This window comes from Lissotriton vulgaris, chromosome 2_1 (genome assembly GCF_964263255.1).
Source record: "Lissotriton vulgaris chromosome 2_1, aLisVul1.2, whole genome shotgun sequence".
Classification (NCBI taxonomy): domain Eukaryota; kingdom Metazoa; phylum Chordata; class Amphibia; order Caudata; family Salamandridae; genus Lissotriton; species Lissotriton vulgaris.
In genome coordinates, this window is record NC_141687.1 from 1,705,468,235 (window position 1) to 1,705,489,647 (window position 21,413).

General features: G+C 45.6%; 1 protein-coding gene across 2 annotated transcripts in view; it reads right to left on the reverse strand.

Annotated features, from left to right (window-relative positions):
* Positions 1-21,413, reverse strand: part of MACO1 (macoilin 1) — a 328,965-nt gene that overhangs the window by 166,252 nt on the left and 141,300 nt on the right. The window contains exon 6 of one of the 2 annotated variants that reach the window (XM_086957686.1): positions 7,433-7,928. In XM_086957686.1, the coding sequence (XP_086813812.1) occupies positions 7,433-7,928 (496 nt within the window). The remainder of the gene's footprint in view (positions 1-7,432; positions 7,929-21,413) is intronic. The other variant, XM_086957687.1, reaches the window with a different exon arrangement.

Sequence of the window (21,413 nt, forward strand, 5' to 3'; positions counted from 1 at the left end):
GAAGCAGAGATGGGACCTCCTCTTGGTGGAGTGTTAGGTGTTCTGGTGACATATTTTGGGTTTGCAGTGGTATTGTGGGTGGGTGAGCTCTATGGGCCAGATGTAGGTAACTTCAATTTACCGATTCTTAAATACTGATTTTTACTGAATCGGTATTCCAGAATCGGTAAATGAGATGTAGGGGAAAAATCAGTATTATTTACCGTATCGGTAAAATTCGGTATCGGACATTCGGAATTTACTGAATCGGTATTTTCCGAATCGCCGAAAAGGCCCATAGGAATGAATAGGAAATACCGATTCGGAAAATACCGAATCGGAAAGCAAGCAGCAGTGAAAGTCAGAAGGCTGAAAGAAAGAGGAACATAAAGTTCAGCAGCATGGAGCTGCAGGTACTGGTGGAGGAGGTAGTGAGAGTGCACAACAAACTTTTTGGAAGGCACTCCCTCACTGTTCCGGAGTCTGCCAAACGAAAAATCTGGCTGGCAATTGCAGAAAAAGTTAATGCATTGGGAGTCACACCCAGGAATATTGAGAATCTAAAAAAAAGATTTTATGACATCAGGAGCCTCACCAAGAAGATGTCTGAAATACACAAGCAGGCTGGTGTCACCGGTGGAGGCAGGAACCCCGCGCCCCCCCTGACTGACTTGGAGGAGTTGGTGGCCTCAACCATTGAGGCAGACAGCGTCTTGGGACTTCGGAGAGGTTGACAGCTCAGCCAGAGCAACAAAAAATGGTAAGACGCATGTGCAGCATGACACCCCATACCAACCTGCTTCCCTTTACCCTTTGTGGACAAGCCAACCCCAGTCCAGTACTGCTAGCACTATACAGGATAAATGTATTATGGGAAATGTAGTCAGCTAATGTAAGACCATGTGTAACTGCGCAGACATCAGCAAGTAACTGAAAGTAATGCAGATAAATGAAAGTGAAATGTGTATAGCATTTATTGTAGTGACTGTGATACAGTAGCACAAAGTTGATATACGCTTATTTATACCTAGGTGCAAAACCAGCCAGTCGACCCACAGAAAGAGAAGGGACTGCACCAGCGAGGGAGGAGAGTGAGGAAGCAGGGCCAAGCCAAGTACAAGCCTCGCAGGAGGAAGGTGACACGACTGGCATCTCCCAAGAAGATGAGACAGTACAGACCCCAGAGTTGCTGCACTCCCCACAGCTCTCACAATCCCCTCCCCGGGTTTTCTCACCAGAAACCTCCCCATCACTGTTCCTGTCCACTCCTGCAACCCCACCAGGCAGGAGGCGTGTCGTGGCCCCACTACCAGTAATTGAGGCAGCAGAGGGTGAGGCTCAAATCAATGTAAATGTGAGTTCTGCAGCACTGCAGTCCACAAATGAGCCAGTCACAGCGCGCAGAACAAAACGCACACCCAGCAGTGCAGGTGGACGGGGAGATGGCACTGTGTTCCATGGGCTGGAGGGGAGCATGGTGCGCATACAACGGATGCAGGGCAAATCCATCCAAGCCTGCCATCGCCAATTCAGAGTCCTGAATGAGAAAATAGGAGACATGGGGAAGGGCATGAGTGACATTGTTGAGTCAAATAGGGAGGTTGCAAAAACAAATGCGGACATTGCAGCTGGGATGCAGCAGATGAGCAACTCCATTACACAGCTCTGCTCCAAACTAGACAGTATGTCTCACACAAGGCGCAGGGAGGCCCGTGTCCACAATATGGCCATCAATCGTCTGGCCACTGCCACATCCCTGCTTTGCCGTAGGGGCATAAATATGCAGGAGGTCTTGACCCAGAACACGGCTGAGGTCACCAGGGGCATGGCCAGAATCACAAGTGCACTAGAGGCTATGCTTATTTCACACTGCACAGACTCCTGCCCTGGACGTGGCAGAGGCTGAAGACAGTAGTAGCCGGAGCAGCATGGCAAGCGCTGTTCCGGAGCGACGGAGGAGTAGCAGGCGCCCAGCTGAGGCTGCAGGGCATGCCGAACACCGCGAGCAACATCCTAGTGGCTCAGGGAAGCGCGGGCGCAAGTGACTTTACCGGTCATGGGTGAAGTAACCCGGGACATACAGTCTCCACGTACATAATGTTTATTTTGTTGCACTTCTGTGCTTGTACGTTGTGGCAACATTAAATTACGTTGTTTCCATACACAACCTGTCTGTGTCTCATTACCTACTCAGAAATAGTTGTGTGTAATCTCATCACGTCTGTATCTGCCATCACTTGGTGTTGACACTCCAGCAGGTTGTGTTTCAGGCACAGCAATGTCGTCGTCATGATCCTCATAGTCTGACAACTCAACTCAGTACCCTTCTTCACAGCAAGGTTGTGCAACATAGCACAGGCAGCAATGATCTTACAGCAGGTGATGGGGGTATACTGCCTTGCACCTCCACTCTTGTGCAAGCACCTGAACCTGCTTTTCCACATACCAAACGTACGCTCCACTACATTTCTTGTGCTCTTGTGGGCCCGGTTATATCTCCTTTGGCTGGGTGTTGAGGGGTTGAGGTAGGGGGTGAGTATGAAGGAGCGGAGGGCATATGCACTGTCTCCTAAAAGGAAATGGGAATACATTACTCGCATGCATACATGTACGTCTTACTGCAATAGGCGTTATGGGGGTCGCACACTGTGTCTTACCTAGGAGGTATCCTTCACCAAATTCCCCTGCAGTCAGCCGTGCATAGATGCCGCTGTTTTGAAATATATAGGAGTCGTGGGTACTCATAGGGAATTTTGCCACAAGGTCAGTGATGGCGCACTTTGCATTGCAAATCACCTGCACATTGATGGTGTGCGTTGACTTCCTATTACTGTATATATATTCGGTGGCAGCAGGGGGACAAATGGGAATGTGCGTGCCATCAATGCAGCCAATTATATAGGGGAATCGTGCCATCTGGTAAAAGTCTGATTTTGTTTGGACCAGTTCAGCATGGGTTGCAGGAAAAGATATGTAATGGTCCATCCTCTGTAACATGGCGTCAAGGAATTTGTGGAAAAACCTTGACAGGCTATTCTGGGTCACCCCACCTACTGCAGCAACCACAGACGCAAGCAGGTGTAGGCTGCATAGCACCTGCACGTGGGGTGGAATAGCGTGTGCCCTTGGGGTAGTGTGCTCCAACAGTGGTTGTAGGTCCCTGATGAGGTCCAAGATGGTGTCTGAGTCCAACCTGTACCTATGGAGAATCTCTGCCTCTGTGAACATGAACAGGGTGATCCTCTGTCTGTAGACCTGCTCCTCTCTCTGCCATTCCCTCTCTCCTTCCTCCTGTAGTTGTAGCCGTCTTGCAATGACATAAAATGCCATCATTGTGCAAGAAGAATTGCATTTTGGGTCCATTTTTATGGGTTGCACCTGGTTACCACCTGATTCCAATCCATGGTAAATACTGACTCTTAAATACCGAATTTGAAGCAAAGTCGGTATTTCAGTGCTTACCTACATCTCATTATTCAATTTTACCACTTCTTATATACAGATTCGGTAAATTTACCGAATCGGTAAATATACCGATTCGGTAAATTTTCTGATTCGGTATTTTACCGATTCGGTAACTTTACAGATTCGGTAAATTTACCGAATCGGACGATTTTCGGAGTCCTACATCCCAAATGCTCAATACCGGTCGGTAACGGCCGAAAATACCGATTTTCGTCCGTTACCGACCGGTATTGGGCTACCTACATCTGGCCCTAAGTTCTCAGCAATACCCATCTTTTGTGATGGAAAGGACCCACTGATCTGTTGTGATTTGTGCCCGGTGTTCCAGGTATTGTTGCAGCCGCCCTTCTAATGGTGTTAAATGTTGAGGGGGAGGCGTGGTGCTCGTAGAGGTGGATATAGGACTTCTGTCTCTATTATTTTTGTAATATGACCTATAGCACGTCCCTCCGGTGTATTCGGACTAGTAGGAACTTTGCTGCTTTTGGGCATTGCCTGGGTCTCTAGATGCGACAGGTCTTGATGCATCTCTATATTGTCCTCCCCCCGAAAGTAGCCCATATGTTGAAAAATCTGTAGTGCACCCATGGCTATGACGGTGTCTGTGTATTTCCCAACACGTCATCTACCTGTAGTCCGAACAAATGTTTACCAACGAAAGGTAAATTACGTAAATGTTGTTGGACATCAGGCTCAAAGCCAGAGACTCTAAGCCACATATGGCGCCTGAAAATGATGCTTGGATTCACTCCCTTGCACTTGTAACGGCTGAATTGAGTACACATTGTGTGACGGTAATAGAAATAATTGTCTTCCTCCACTGCCTGAGCCCCTTTCTGACTATATTTCTCTGGGAGATGCTGGAGTAACTCTTGTACCTCAACCCATTGGGCTGTATTATAGTGAAAAAGTAAGCCTACAGGCATGGGCAAGAATTGTACTGCCTATGAGACCTACTTAGTGTTTCCCCCCAGAAATCATCCTCATCCTGATAATGATCATCCTCATTCTGATAATGTGCAGTCCTACTAAGTAGTTTGTTTTATCATCTGGTGGTAAGGGTTGAAGTTGGGATCAGTATCATGAACAGGGTCCATGTCATATTGATCCCATGGGTCATGTACATTATCCGGTTCTCCCTGTGGGTCTGGAAATTATGGAGTATCATATGGTTGAATATCATCTCCATTGTCCATGTCACCTGTTTATGATGCGGGTGATGTGCACGGTTGTTCTGAATGAAGGTGCTAAGGCGATTGCATATTAACTGGTGATATTTCAGGTGGTGGCAATGTAGGAGAAAGAGGGGGAGACAATAGAGGTATTGAAGAGGGTAGAGGAGGTGGAGTTTGAAGAAAAAAAAGATAGGGCTAGTGCCCCTGCATTTAAGCTTTTTCCTTGGAGCCTTGGGTGGACCTGGCCCCATGATCTCTTCCTTAAAAGTCTTCTACGTTTTAGGAAGTGTGTCAGTTGATCGAAGAGGGGGTTTTCACCACTACACTACCCTGCTGGGGTTAATAAACAAAGTATTTTGTTTTTTTATCAAGTCTTGGAGTTTTTCCAGAATTGCTCCACAAGCTGCTGTTTGGGCTCAGAAAATGTTTTGGGCGTTTGCCGCCAAGGGTATTTTCAGCGCTGACAGGATTTTGGATGCTGATGAGCTCCACCTTCTGCAACAAATAAATGATACACGTCCCCCCACGTACACCCCAGCCAACAAGACAAGTTCAGATCGCACAAACTCATCATCATCTCCTATGCAGATGACACCCAGCTCATCCGCTCGCTGTCAGAAGACCTCTCCACCATCAGAGCCAACTTCCACAGATGTATTATGAACGTCGCTGGCTGGATGAAGGGCAACTGTCTCAATCGCAACACGGACAAGACAGAGATCTTCATTTTTGGGATCGACGAATGGTAGCCCACCAAACTTGGCCCTACCTCACCATGGCCCACCTCAAGACCCCCTCATCACTCCCAACAATTCAGGAAAGGACTCAAGACATGACGGTTCGAATGAACAGATCATCACAAAGCAGCAATCAACTCAAGCACCACGGGAATCACTGGTGATTTGCTGCGCTTTACAAATCCTTGATCGATTGCTTCGTTCTGCGGCGGACCGTGTTTCGGAGCAGAGGGTATCTTCTGATCCGAAGATATTTTTGGTTCCGATGCCTTGTGCTTTCCCAAGGTTGAAGCTGGCATTATCAACACCAGCAACTTTCGATGAACCTTTTGAAGGTTTTGTCGGTGGAAGGACGCAAACCTGTGCCTTTGCCTATGTTCAGATACCACCGTGGCATGAGGGCAGTGGCGTTCCGTAAGCCATCTTGGATTTTTATTGGGGGTCTGTATGGCTTTTGCAAGTGTACACACATACCCGTATGATTTTTATGTCGCCGCTGCTGGCAAACAGTATGGGTTGGTCCACAGGCACAGCCTGTGCCTTGGGTCCTTGAGTTCTTTTTCCGCCTCTATCGACTGCTCCCCGAAAATATCGAGCATATCTTTGGCTTGGCGCACCTGCATGGTGGAGTGGGCCCGAAGTGGTGTGCCAGGGATAAGCAGAGATTGCAGACTGAGTGCTGATCCTGCCTGGAGTACTTGGCATAGGACTTGGGGCAGAAACTGAAAGGCATCTTTTCCACCCCTTTGAGTCGAGTGGAAGAAGGTGCTGGCAAAAATGGAAACTGAAGTTGAGCCGGGACCAGGTGGGCAGATCGAAATGGAAGGAAACTAGTAGGTATTGTTTGTTGTCCAATCTTCAGTCGAAGGGCGATTAAGCGGGAAGCTGGTACAGTCTTGAAGCTTCAGTCACAGAGCTCAGAGGTCGCCGTCCATGCCCAATGGCGGAAAAAAACAAACGGAGCCAATGACCATGTGCAATACAGACTATAGGAGGAGTCACCATACCTTGTGACTCAAAAGACTTCTTCAAAGAAAAACAAGTTGCAAATGTCTGAATACAACATTAGATAGCAGGAGTATGCTAAGTATATGTATCTATAGCCAACACATACCCCGATTAGTAATTTTTTTTTTAGATGATATGTCACATTAGTGTACAATGACGAATGCTCTCCGCTAGTGTTCCATCTGCAGACGTATGAAGAAAGTGGAGATCACAAGTTTTAAAAACCAAACTCAGCTGATGTGATGTCAAAAACAAAAAGCTATGGTAGTTCTATAGCAATGACAGTTTAGGCAAATTTCTACTCCAAGGGATCCTTATGATTTGAGGTAAGGGTGACGGAGTTCCCAAAGTGCTTGTTAGTAGAACTCCGTGACAAAATCTACAGGCCTTTGCTCCTCCCCCAATCTAATGTCAGAACTGCAGTGGAAAGTCACAGTGAAATCAGAGATTGTGGGAAAGGTCAATAGTGTACAGACAAGCAGGAGAAAAATAGTTTCACACCCACCCACGTCAAAGAGGGATAAAAAAGTAGCTCAAAATGTTTTCTAGCCAGAACTTGCAATTCATATCGCCATCAAGGGTTGTGCAGCTGCACACACTCAAAATGTGCACTCATTCCATTAGGCAACTAGACAACCTGCAGTGGAAAACTACGTCCTCTAAACATTTGACACTACATATATTTTGTAACAGAAATAACACAGTGAAATGCATCTAACTGGGTGATGCACGAAGTGATATATGAGAAAAGATGCACAAATTAATATCATAACATGTGTATTTGTAAAGCGCACGTTCACTCAGAAGGGTATCTTGGCACTGATTAACAGATGTTCTTTGTTACCCAACTCAATGGTATTCATTTTATCGATCTCCGAAGGATCAAATGCTGAGGGGACCCGCCGGTATTTGAAACTGTGAAAATAAGGTTGATCACAGGCTCCTTCAGTGGACCCCTTAGTCCAATAAGCCACTAGACCAGGCCTCACAGAAAAGATGCATCAGTAAGTTAGAATTGCAATACGACAAGAAAAAATTACAAAGACATGAAGCCCACCCCAAACTTACCTTAGCAGTGCATCAGGTTTGCTAAGTTGGTTATTTGGAATACAATTTTCTATGATGTCCTTGTGTGCACTTGGACTCTTGCTAGTGCACTTCTGTTTTTTCTCATTCTTGTTGTTAGAAGGAATGCTCCCATTAGAAGCGCTGTGATTATGTGGCGAGGAGTTCACAACCCCTGTAACATTTTTGTAATTTTTTGAGGATGCAGTGCATGAGTCCTCTTTTAAGAGGTTTTCTGTACTTCCCAGAAGATCATTATTTAATCTTTTGGTATTGATATGATTTTCCATATATTCAATCTCTTGAACTTTAGAGTCTACGGGCTGTAAAATATTATTATTTATTCCAAGGTTGTGTTTTTTGGCATCCTTGTCCTTTTCTTTTGCCCTCTCTCTGTATTCAAGTTCTGGCAATGTTGTAGAGACCTTTTTACTGTTTGTTATGCTCCCATTGTGCTGCAAGAGGATTGTAGAATCCAGATCTGATAATCCTTTGGCTGCTGCAGAATAAAAGATATAGTAAAGCCACATTGTATTTCTTGGCACAAAAAACATGATAATGGGTGCAATGGTGTATTTACACTGAATGCAAAATAACAGAATAAGGCAGAGTAATGTTAGTAAGCTGTGTAAAGTTTAACAATATTTTGGGTTGCAATGGAAAACATTTTTTCTAGCTCTCAAGTTGCAAATTTGAAATTAGCCATCCACAACAGAGAGGTTTATTGCCTTTAAAACAGTTATTCAAATGAGATTGTTTCAGAACAAATGCATAAATATATTCTATATGACTCTGTTACAAGTTACACTTGCACATAAGTGTAGATTTCATTAAACTGAAGACAATATCCTTACACATTACAGAACAAATTCCATGCCACAAAAATAGAAGTGCACTAATAAATGTCCTTACCTTTCCATGCTGTTACACATTAAAACATGAGATTTCAACTGTGTATCAAGTACAGATTTTTTTACACCCATCCTCCACTACCAATATATCTTTCCTAATCGCTGGTAGCTATTACAATAAACAATACTGTAATCAGTACATGCAAAATCCCAGATTCCATCCACACCCTTCTCTCTCCATTAATTATTAGAGCTTGTAATCGTAGTAGGTTTCACATTTAAATGTATTTAAAAATGCTTTCACATGGTGGCATTACTAAATCATACTTCGCTTTTTCATGTACTGCGTGCAATGACAAGAATTAAGCTTTAGATTGAAAAAGGTATATTCTGATTATTTTAGCATACCATGTCCTTTTGGATTTATATTACTAATTGTCCTAACACATGTGCCTTCTGACACCTCTAGTCGCCTATAATAATTAAGTTCTGTTGTCATGATGCCTTCTGCCAGAGCCAAGCAGCCCAAGCGCAAGGCAGGTTAAGGTGCTTAACTTCAAATGCAGTTTAAACAATTCACGAACAGGACTGGTATTTGAATCTTGTGGTCTGTTCTTCTCAAATAAACAGTGAAGAGCAGAAAGCAGATCTGTATGGCAACATGTTTATTTTTTGCACACTAAAGGTAATTACAGGAAAAATAGACTACCTCTGCTTTTTTTCAAGAAATTCTGAGTATCTGTAGTTTTTAAATGCGACTTACATTAGACTGATTTGAATATACTTTTCCATCCAATTAACGACTGATTTTCTGTTGTGATTAATTTCAAATTAGAGTCCACTGGTATTCTTTATGTCTGCAACCATACTTCGCCTTTCAAATGAATGAGAAAGACAGCAAGGATTTAAATGGTTTGCAGGAGGGGGTGGTTGAGTGGCCATGTACTAGAAGGGATAAAGTATCCAATACTTTATAAAGGAACACTGCCTTCAGTCACGTTACTTTTTATCAGAGGTAGTCTCAAACATTTTGTCGGTGGCCAAAAAGTAGTTTGAGAGTGCCAGAGGGCTGCATGAATACCGTGACTTTCTGAAGTAAACAGGGTAGGGGGGATACTATGGAGAAAGAAAAGAGAAACACAGCTTTTTCAAAGACTACTAGAAAAAAAAATCACATCTTTTACACATTTTGCATCAGCTAGGCTTACATTGTGTGATCAGATACATTTTTTTATATTGTGTAGCCTATGTTCTACTGTATGTAATAAATTGATGAATTGCATTACTGCCACTGGATGGGACCTCGTAGCATTATAAAAATGCACCACTTTTCCCCAGTGCACCAACTAGGAACAACTCTCCGGTTACAACCACAGACATCTGAATTCTACAGTGATTGCTGAGCTTCCCTACCAAAACAATGCAGTATCACAGGTTAGTTTAATTTGGATTCATTTTTCTTTTAAGGCATATGCATTACAATATATTTTCAGGTCTGTAGGTTATAAGACCAACAAAGAAGTCACAGAATATTTTGTTCTTTTTTAATGCCTACCTGACATCCCCTTCCCACACTCATTGACCCTGCCCCACTTTACTCACAATCAGTTATTTTTTCATGCACCTCCAATTTACCGACCTCTAAGTTAAGCATTCACCTATGAGCAGGGCTGCCTTCTTAAATGTACAAGATGAACTGCCTGTAGAAGCAAGGCAGATAACAAGAAAACCTCAAAGAATGTGCCCTTGCAACATCAGTTTAATTGCTTTTCTGATTCTGGGCTTTGTTTCCTAAAGAAATTTCAGCTTGTTGAATGAGAAGGGTAGCCCTGCTCATAAAACAAGAAGAACTGACTATAGAAACAAATGCCTGGGGGGGTAGTACGCCACTGGAGTCAAGCAATCCTGGCTGAAGACGGCTGATAGCCAGAAACCGGTCCTCGGATGCTTGATTCCGGTCCAGGGAAGACATGGCTTGGCAGTTCGGGCTGGACTGTTCCCATGAGGCACAGGGCCAAGACTGATTTGCATATGGCCATGTCTGAACTGGGGTGGCTTGGTGAGCAAAATAATGATGGATTAAACCCAGATCAGTGACTGGGGGTAAATGTTTTGCCATTGTGCAACATTCCGTCCGTCATCTTGTTTGTTTTGCTGTTTACCCTGTGTGGGAAGAGTATGCAAAGACGTGGGTCCGGTGCTCACTACGCCACTGGAGTCAAGCTATCCTGGTTGAAGACGGCTGATAGCCAGAAACCGGCCCTAGGATGCATGATTCCGGTCCAGGGAAGACATGGCTTGGCAGTTCGGGCTGGACTGTTCCCATGAGGCACAGGGCCAAGACTGATTTGCATCTGGCTATGATGCTTCGTTGTGCAATTGCGAAACATACTGTAACTCTACAATGGCTCAGCCACTACGACTGAATGCATTAATACTTGAACGCGTTTCGCTACTTAGAAATATTGTGTATGGAAAGCTCTAATGGCGTAGGCAGTGTGTGTAGAAGAAATGCATTGCGTGCTGTTATCTGACCCCGCTGCCCCTGTTAATGCTTTTCGCAAGCTCGGTGCAGAAATAGCAGCTTCCTTTTGGCACTGCTTGCTTGGAAACACGTGTACTCAAGAGAGTGCTTCTGTGTGGTCTCTGAACCCCTGCGCCTCACTTGCCTCAGAGCTCCGGGCACAGCCAGCGAGTGAGGCCAGTTGTACAACACAAAACCGTGCTGCACATCCCCGCCTCTAGGCTATTTCATCGTAAGGAGGCCTTCTAGTTATGCTTTTCAGCCAGCAATACTCGCTTTCTGCTTGCCCCTGCTAGCTTCATGTTTTATTTGTGCAAGGGAGGATGATGGGGAGGGAGTCCAAGGCTGTGCATGTCAGGGGGGTGTCACCCTGTGCAGTCTGAACTTCTGTCTCAATCCTGGGTGGCGATGCCATCCTGCGTGTGAGACACAGCTGGTTCTGTGCACTAGTGAGGGACCTTGTGTGCAAAGGAAGGAGTTCACTCGGGCGCGGAAGTGGCACAGAGGTTATAAAGAGTGTGCACTTCGTTCCAGATCCTCCTTGCACTGCCACCCGGCATGCGAGGTCGATCGTGTGCTTTGTTCTGCTACCCCGTGAATCTGTGTACAAGCGGTGAGATGTGGCTGTTGTTGGCAGGTCCCCTGTGTGCCAGGAGAGACTCTGCGCCCTAGAATATCCCCTGGGCACAGCCTGGCTCTACAGTAAGCACTTTTTTCCCAGGGCAGGCCTACTCTGCAACACCTGCCCTTGTCCTGCGAGCCAAGAGATTATAATATTTACTGCAAGGGGGTCAAAGCACGTAATTAGTTTGTTTTAAATAGCTCTCACAGCAATGCTTTCTGCCCACATGCCGGCTGTTCTGGCTGAAGAACTTTCGGCAGCAGGGTCGCGAGAAGAGCAGGACTGGGTCTATTTACTCTTTATTTTTATCAAAACAGTCCTTCATGCCTGGCTAATATCCCGAGATTTCAGCAATCCCTTTTAGCATAAATAAATAGGTCAGCATGGTTATTCTATTGCCACTTTGGTCATGAGGTATTCATCCTATGACAGTAGTGAGGGTGCATTGATATGGGGGCACTTAATAAGAAAAAATCTTTGACCCAGACAGGTACAAATTAAGGCATCGCGCAAGTCTTAACATGTAAGGCTGCACTGTTAGGACCATGTTATGTCCCTTAGTTAGACCTTGCAAAAGCCCCTAGTAGGTTGTTCGAGCACGCTTGCTCGTCGTACTGCAGTACGACAATTTTACGCCCCACCACTTTTAAAAGTCACCAGCCACCACTGTTGTGCAACATTCCGTCCGTCATCTTGTTTGTTTTGCATGCATCTTTCTCCATCAAAGATATGGGGGTCCCACCATTCATGAAGTTAGAGCGGTGTGCAATACCATCTCGTGAGTATGATCAAGGCATTACGCTTATGTTGGAGACAAATAGAAGTCCTGGCCGCACGCATCCAGCCCTGCTGCCAGTTGTGGTAGCCTACAGTGATCCACAAGTCTTGCTCCCATCGTGACTGTTAAGGATATTGCAGTGGCTGGGAAAGGCCAGCTATTGCCGCATACAGGTGAGTGATACCCTTCCTGGGTGGCCCCCCTCGAGAAGAGAATCCCCAAAGGCATTTTGGCTCTGCTACCAAAACCTTTCACGAACGGTGTATTCACCCAATGGAGAAGTTGGGTTCGGCAAGACTCGTTCACAGTAGTCTAGTGAAAGCGCTGCCTACATGTCTGCCTGTAACGCAACCCCAACTTTGTACAAATCTCCCAAAAGTGGAGGCTCTCTGCCCCCCGCATCCCTCCCCAGTCCCTAAAGTGAGTATCCAGCGTACCCGTCATGAACTTTGGGTTGTGTTTAATATGAGAGAGGGGCGGGATATTTAGTGGCTGCCTAACAGTAGTTCATTTATTTCCAGTGTCGAATCAGAGCCGCAGTAGCATTCAGGGGGGTGTGTGAAGTCGGAAAGCGGTTTCGGGGCCTCAGCCACATAATGTGTTGTAAGGGGATGGTAGAGAACGCCTGTTCCAAGAGATCCCAAGGCTTGGTATGGGGGAGGTGATGCCAGTCAAGAGCAGACTGCAACTGTGATGTATGAATGTAGTGTTCTTTATTGGGAAATCCCAGCCCTCCATCTGACATTCTCTTGACTGTGTCGCTCGCTAATATTCAGAGAGTGGAGTTAGGCAACACAAATTGTAATAGATGTTTTTGTGTGTGTGTGGCAGTGTTACTGGGATCCACAGGGGCACGTTGTGTGACACGCACAGTAGTTGGGGGGCAAGTAAGTAATTTTCAAAGAATTGATACAGCCCAGCCATGATATCTTCAACCTACCCCAGCGGTAGATATTCTTTAAAAGAACCACCAGCAGCAAGGGTATGTTGTAGTAAACAGCATATGAACAGAATAAGTCAGGGAGAACCCTAAGTAGCGTACGGAGGAAGCCTACAAGGGGAGACCAAAGGGGGAGAGCAGTATCCCCCATCAACTACGTGAAGTCCAAGGACCTTGTTGTGGTGAAGTAAAAAGCCTCCTAAAATGGTTCTAATTCTTTAAATAACACTGGAAGAGAAGTAGCTGGGCATTTAAGGAAACATAGCCCATCAGCAGCGAATAATGCTAATTTGTAGGTTTTTCCTTTTACCTTGCGCCCTAGGATCTCACGAATGGTTTCCCGACTATGGACAAACTGCTTCATAATAAGGGCGAAAATTAGCAGGGACAGAGGGCAGCACGGTCTAGTGCCTCTGCCCAGAGGTATCTGAAGGCACCATTGACTCAGATATGCGATGTTGGGGTTTTATAACTGGCCAATAAATAGGTCATTACGTGGGGGACCAGGACTTTGAGAGGACTGCCTGAAGGAAATGCCAGTCCACAAGGTCAAAGGCCTTCTGTTCATCTAGTGAGAAAAGATGGGTTGTGGTTTTGGCCCGTTCTGCTATATCAATCATATTCACTGCTAGCTGAACACTATTTCCGGCTTTCTATTCCTGAGGAACCCAGACTGTCAACTGTATACTATCAACGGACAAATGGAATGGTGGTGGGAAATCAGGATGGTAGTGAATATTTTCACATCACATTTTAGCAGGGCAATGGGCCTATGCGAAGAACGGGCCATGGGATCTTTGCTTAGTTTCAATAGCAGTGTTACTATAGATTTCACCATGGCTGGTGTTACTATTTTAGTGAGAAGGAAAGAGTTAAATACGTTAGCCAAGAGTTTGACTACCAGCTAACAGTAAGACTTGTAAAATGAGACTGAAAACCTGTCCAGCTCAGGAGTCTTATTGGCTTTCAATTGGTGAATGACTGCTCGCACCTCTTTGGGGCTCATAGGCTCCTCCAGCTTCTGGAGTAGCATGGGGCCAACATGAAGGGAAGGTAAAGTCCTGCATCCCTGAACCTGCCCAAGTTCCCTGTGGATCTTATGTGAGCTTTTTGCCTTGTGTTGGGTCTCGAGCCAGGAAAGGCGTACCTCAAGAACCACTTTGGCTACTTTGACAAAGGTGGATGTATGCTTTATGACTTCACCTCGTAGGATCGCCTAGGCTGTGTTCGCACTCAGAGGCATAAGACACCTCTATGTCATTTTCCTTAGTAGTGCTCCAAAGATTCTTGCACGAAGTCCCGCAGTGCTAGGTCTAGAAATGCTATTTCGTTAATGTACCACGTCTGAATCGTCCATTGGAGGGAAGGTCCTGCATCTAACAACAAAAACCACTGGAGGTGGTCTGAGAGGATTTGGATGCCTACCGTGGTTGCGCTGCTGGAGAGAGGAGGCAATCGAAAGTCATTCCGTGTGTGGGTTTTATGGACATCGACGTAATGGGTGTAATCCCACTCTCCAACGTCGGTTGCTCTCCTAATATCTAGCAGATGAAGGTTTTGAATGCCCTGCATGCCATGCTCCCTGGGGGAAATCCATCATGGCAGCCAAATGGTATAAATCGGCTAAAGTGTGCTGGGGGACTTCACAAGGTTACTCGTGAGGTGATCGAGTAAGAAGGACAACCATTGGGCTACATAATTCAGGCGGCAGTGGCAGCCACCACGATCAGGGCCAACACAGTGGTCTGTCCAGTACATCTGGGGAGACCTGCGGGCCAGCAAACGAGGAACCGCAGGGATAAACTGTTAATTTGAAGGTATCAAGCATCCAGTGGAGTGGGTCTTCATTCAATGTCTGATAGGGGCAGGTGTTTTAACTGGTCTTGCCAGCACATATCTTTTTTTGGAAGACTTTCAGGTTTCCTTCGATAATGGCCATTGCTATTTATCTCCCACTGAAGAACTGGGGGCTGCCATCTGGGCATCACTACTTTCAACAATGCTCATTTTCAATGTGCAGCAAGGCTTGAACCTCAGATCGCATATGTGCGGCACATACTTATTATCCACGGTGAAGAGCAGACACAGCGTAAATCCCCTCTGGTACAGAGGTTTCTTGTCAAGTAAGTAGAACAATACCTGTATGAATTCCCGGTGCTTGCTAACATCTGGAGGCAGATGTCTTGAAAGAGGGGGAGGATGTTGCCCCTTAAGGTGATGAAGCCGAATTTAAGAGCCACCTTCAGGATGTCTTCCTTAACCTGATAGAAATAGACTCTGGTAAGAACATCTGGTGCAAGCTGGTTCCGCTGCTCATATGCAGAGAAAACTTTGTGTGCGGTTGAGGGCAAGGAACCTGCCATCGAAAACCTGAAGGATGTGATGGAGCAATAAATGTACATAGGTTTCCAGTTTGGCTTTGGGACGGTGGTACTCACCCCCCTGATCCGCACAGTGTTGCAGCGAGAGAGATTCTCTGTATCTTTAAGGGCATTGCTCAAGAGCTGTTGATGTGACTCCGATGCAGACACCATTAAGCATGGGCGAATTTTGCGAATCTCGCGTTCGCGAATTTTGCGGATTTGCGAACTCGCAATCCGCAAAATCCGCGAATTCTCGCGAATTTTTTTTTTTGTGTTCGGTTGGGTTTCTGCCAGTTCGCGAGGGTTTTGTACAATTTCGCAAAACGCGAACTTACCTGTCGGGTCGCAAGTTTCGCGAACTTGTTGTTTCTACGTGTCCAGCCTGTTTGGGACACTCTTCTTCATCACTGCCACTCTCTGTCACCACTGCCACTCTCCGACTACTCATGCCACCCTCTGGCCCACCCATGCCACCCTCTGTTTCATCACAGCACCCTCTGGTTGTCCAGTCAGTGTACATTATTGTGGCAAAGCAAGCACACCTTCCCTGCCTCAAGTGACCTGAATTAATTTGGGGCTGATTAATGTGTCACAGAATATTTTTTTAGCTGGCACCTGCTTCCTTAGTGCTTCCTGATTAGTGATCTTTTGCACTTGCTAAGTGCTTTCATTGTTGCAAAATTAGTTACAACACCTGCCCTGCCCCAACTGACAATAATGAATTAGGGGCTGATTAATGGATTTGAACTTCCAGCCTGGCTCCTGCTTGTCTCCCTTAGCTGTAATTCAGGACCTTTGTGGCATACGTGTAACTATTCTGAGGTTCAGAGCAGGGTCACATAATAGTTGCAACTGGCAACTGAACTCTGGAGGGGCCCCTCAGGAAGCACTACAGGAAATGGCTACTAATGATGAGCCTAAACTTTTGAACCTGGTAAGTAGTTTCAGTTTTGCTAAGATCGTATTTCTGCAATTTTGCGCTTATTCGCGGGGCGCGAAGTTGTACTGGGAAGCCGCGAACTCACGCGAACAGTGCGAGCAAGCCATAAAATCCGCTGCTCGCGGATTTGGCGGGAGATTCGCGAATCTCGCGGATTGCGAATTTACCGAAAATCCGCAAAATCCGCGAGCGAAACGGATTTTCCGCCCATGCTTAGACACCATCTCACCCAGGGCATCCTGAACTTAGTCCGGCTGTAGCACCGTTGCCTCAACCAGGTCCTTGAGAGATTTGACTCCCTTCATCAAATGGTTAAGTTCGTTGAGCACCTTGGTAAAGTTTGTGCTCATGACCGCAAGATGTTTTCTCATTTCCAGGAGTAAGGATTGAATGCCCCTCTTCGTCGCAGGAAGATATAACTGCGGGACAGACCCGCCGTCTCCACAAGGTGACTCCTTTATGGCCTCCGAGCCGCCAGTGCTCTTGGATGATTTTGTGGAAGACAGCATGTCCCTTATGGTGGAGGGCCTCTGAGACTCGGGACGCGTTGACACCATAGAGGGAGCACGCCCCTCTCAGAGGATCCGCTGTTAGCGAGTGGTGTGGATAACTTGTAGCAGAAGGAGCAACTACCCCAGATGTTCAAAAAATTCCCCCAATGTCACTTACAGGCTATTAGTATAGGTGTGGGAATCATACGGCACCCTGTAGTCCAAATTAATGTGGGATATGGCACAGTGAGTTAGTCTCTCTGGAAATCCCCGGGTGGCAAAAGGAGAGCAAAGATGCCCTGCAGGCCCGAGGCCTTGAGTCCATAAGGGTGTGGGTAGTGTCCCTTAGTGTCTGTCCCTCACAGCAGATGAGGTACGAGCTCTGATGCGGGCGGCCATCTTGGATATGCCGCAGCTACTGGCCTGTCAGCGCAGCCGCCCATCTGACTGTCCCAACAGTCTCCGCTGATCCATGCGGAGCGATTGGCCACTTTCAGACCCCTCCAAGGTCGTTATGCGGTGGTAACGGGCATTTCTGAGAGCCTCGGCTCTGGAGTTCATCTTGGGTTCCCATACAGGCCATGCCCCTAAAAGTGCCATTTTCAAAATTGTAGTGAAAAGAAAAATAAGACCACTATAAATGAGGCTTTTCATTACAATTCCAAAGACGCCAAACATGAACTGTTAACCTGTTCCTATTTGGATGTTATAGCTTATTACTTGTAATAAGGTAACTCCATTGTTATTTTATGGGAGAGGTAGGCCTTGCAATACTGAAATATTCATGAAAGATTTTTTATGATCAGGATAAGTAGAACTTAAAAGTACATGTCCTAATTTTTAGATACACATCACCCTGCCCACTGGGCTATCCAAGGCCAAACTTAGGGGCGACGTATGTATTAAAAAGGAAGGTTTGGCCTGGCAAACGGTTTATCTTGTCAGGTCGAAATGACAGTTTAGAACTGCTCACACAGGCCACAATGGCAGTCCTGAGACAGGTTTGCAATGCTATTTAAGTGGGTGGCACAACAAGTGCTGCAGGACCACGAGTAGCATTTAATTTATAGGCCCTGGGTATATGTTGAACAACTTTGACTGGGTCTTTAAAAAGGCAGGATAAGTTTACACACACAGCAGAGAAGGTTGTTGCCTATTTTTGGGTATTATTGACAAGCATCGGTTTCATGCCACAATCATTTTGAATTATTTGTGACTGGAGATGTACTCCGCTCAACAGCATGATTGCTTGCGATTTTCTGAGCACTGTATAACAAATTGTATGTATGGTACAGTATATAAACATTATGTTCTACTTTACTTTAAAGGTCTTGCATTCAACTCCCCTGTACATCTGTTCATCTAGATATTTTGCAGGTGTTTCTTCATTCCACGCAACCATTTGGGTAAACCACGTGTGACAAATAAAATATGTCAAGGTCTACAAGAGAAGAATACATGTGAATGTGCGCCTCTTAACACATGGCTAGTAACGGCTATAATATCTCAGATTAGAAAGAGACCAGGATGTTGTGGGTGTAACTATGTCCTGGTTAAAGGAGGACTGTTGAATGATTATGTATGAACTGGGTCCCCCGGGGCTATCAAATGATCACTGCATGTTGGAAGGTAAAGCGTGGTGGGGGCTTGGCAGAGAGTGCCAAACAAACATTTAAATGTAAGTAAATGGTTGAAGTTTTCAACTCTACTTGGAGATATTAGAGGTTAGAATAGTTATGTTATGTTATGTTAGTATGAATTTGTAGAGCGCACGATCACCCTGGGGTTTCTTGGCGCTGTGTACCGCTGGGGAACCCGTCCTGGCTTTCCCTGTGAGATGGTCCCTATTGGGCACCCCCAAGGTGAAACCAGGCATCCCGCCAGCGAGGGGGCCGTTGTGGAGATTAGGCAAGCTATTGCCCAGAGTTGCAGCGTGGGACCCATGGTTAGAGAGGCACAGAGGCGAGATTTATCAAGCCCGCTGACATTGTTTCCGTACCCTGCCACGTCGGGAATTGAACCCTGGTCCCGGGCCGACCTCTGCTTCTGCCGCCTCTAACCGGTGAGCCACACTTCTCCACTTCTCTGAGTTAATGAAGAACACATGGAATATATCTTTTTTTTTTTACAGACACCCTAGCTGATGTTCAACGTAAAAGTTAATTTTGTTGATTTATCCGATATCACATAAATCATCCTTATACAAAATCTGGGCCAGTTTACATTTAATTTAACAGAAGTGTCTTCTACCCTTAGATTAGGCATGCGCTGGATGTGGCATACAGTGACAAAGCCTTGTGTAAAAAAATGCTGGTCGTGGTACCACGGACCGACCATTTTATTATCCTACTTAGTTCTGACATAAAAGCTCTGAATGTCAATAGGCAGATAAGAGTAATTGTTGTGACTAGCAGAAATTTGTGTTAGTTACATAGGTATGACTTAGCCACAAAAATAAGAAAGTGGCCTTGAGTCTTTTGGCTTTACCAGCACCATTGGATATCCCTGAACACTAGGTGTTACTAGATTGCCTGGAGGCTTTTGGAATGAGAGATACTGATTAATTCAAGAGATTTCTCAAATTATGAAGGTTAAATTGGGCCCCCAGCCATCCACAATATAATGTGGTATGCCAGAGGGGTCACTATTCTCATACCAGTTGATTAATCTGAATATGGTGACACAGGGTGACACTAGTACAAGTGAGACAAAAGTGCATCAATGCATAGTATGTGTGAAAGGCTGGATGACACAAAGCCACTTAAAAATTTTACGTGGAAAAAAACGAACGAAAATGTTACTTACTCTGTAAGCATGTGCAGTGTTGTAGATTCACATGCTCTGCCTAGTCCCACCAGCTAGTGTTGGGATCAGATACTTGCAAGTTGTTTTTCTCCAAAGAAAGTCGTTTGAGTCACAAGATGAGCGTGACACTACCCTTATTTATTTAATTTATTTATAAAGTTTTAAATAGCGCGTACAAGATCCGGAAGAATATCAGAGCGCTTTGGGAATGCACATCGGTACCGCCTTTATATTAGAAAGTTTTCTTCAGCCATCAGATTGGGACGTGCATTGCCAGGGCTATGAGCTCAACACGTTCTCCACGTTTCCGGTCAGGCCCACATAGTGTAATTTGATTTTGGTCCTCAGGAAAAGCCTTTGTTGTATGTTCCTGTCGGCGACAACCTCCAAAGATCGAGTTTACAACAGACTTCCAACTGAAGGGCCTTGGGCTCTCTTGGTGGCAGCACACCACTCGTTTTCGATATTTCAGCTGGTGAGAGTAGTATTGAGTGGTGAGTAAGTGCAGTATGGTACACTGAGTTTGGAAGTTGGTAGAGAGACCTGCAACCATAGCCACACACACAGGAGGGTGAACGAATGTGAATCTACAGCAATGCACGCCACAAACAGAGGCTTATAGGGTAACCTTTTCAGTTCATAGCATGCCTTGATGTACATACACATGCTCTGCATACAAGTAATGCAGAACTCCCCTACAAGAGGTGGCTAGAGTGTGGATGATGCAGATGTCTGAAATAGTGTCCTGAAGATAGTCTTATCAACCACTTCTATTGTCTGGCTAAAAATACTTATACAATATTTAGTAACAAGTGTCTGGGGTTAACCAAGTAGATGTTTTGTGTAGGTCAGCTAAAGGAAGGTTTCATAGAAAAGTAATTGTTGCTGTTTTTTTGCATGTTAAGTGCACCTTGGGGGTAACATGGTGGGTTCTTTTGGCTCTGACCCTTGTGTGGTTTTGCAAAAGGAACAACTAGTCAGCTTTAATGACAGGACTAAGCCTTTCACATAGTACAGAAGGGCATGTTTGACATCTAGAGTGTGATGAGATCTTTCTGCTACCGAATTTGGCTAAGGGAAGAAGACCAGGAGCTCTACGGTTTGACTGAGATGGAAATGGCAAACAACCTTGGGAAGGAACTTTGGGTTAGTGCGGAGTATCATCCTGTCTTTATGAAACTGAAAGAAGGCTTTTGCAGTGTGAGGGCTTGCAGCTCACTAATGAGGCATTATATACACACAAAAAGCTTCTTTCCAGGAAAGGTACTGGAGGGCCCAAGAGTGCAGAAGGTCAAAAGCGCCCACTGATGTTGGTGAGAACTAGATTGAAATTCCAGACTGGCGCAGGGGGAACCTTGGGAGGGAGGATTCTTTTGAGGCCTCCGTGAATGCTTTACCACCAGTTTGCATAAAGGGAAGGAAGGCTCCCTGTTTGCACGTAAGCAGCTATGCTTCCTGACCATGATTGGAAGGTATGGGAGAGGCGGATGAGCATTGGCAAAAATTCCTGATCAGTTCAGCCATAGTGCATTGCCCATGGACTGTGGGTGGAGGTATCTGGAGGCAAAGTGTGGGCATGTTTAATTTTCTGGTGTGGCAAATAGGTCTCTGTGTGGTGTGCTCCACCACTGGAGAAGGACTTGCAGGTGGAGTTCCCACTCGTGAACTTG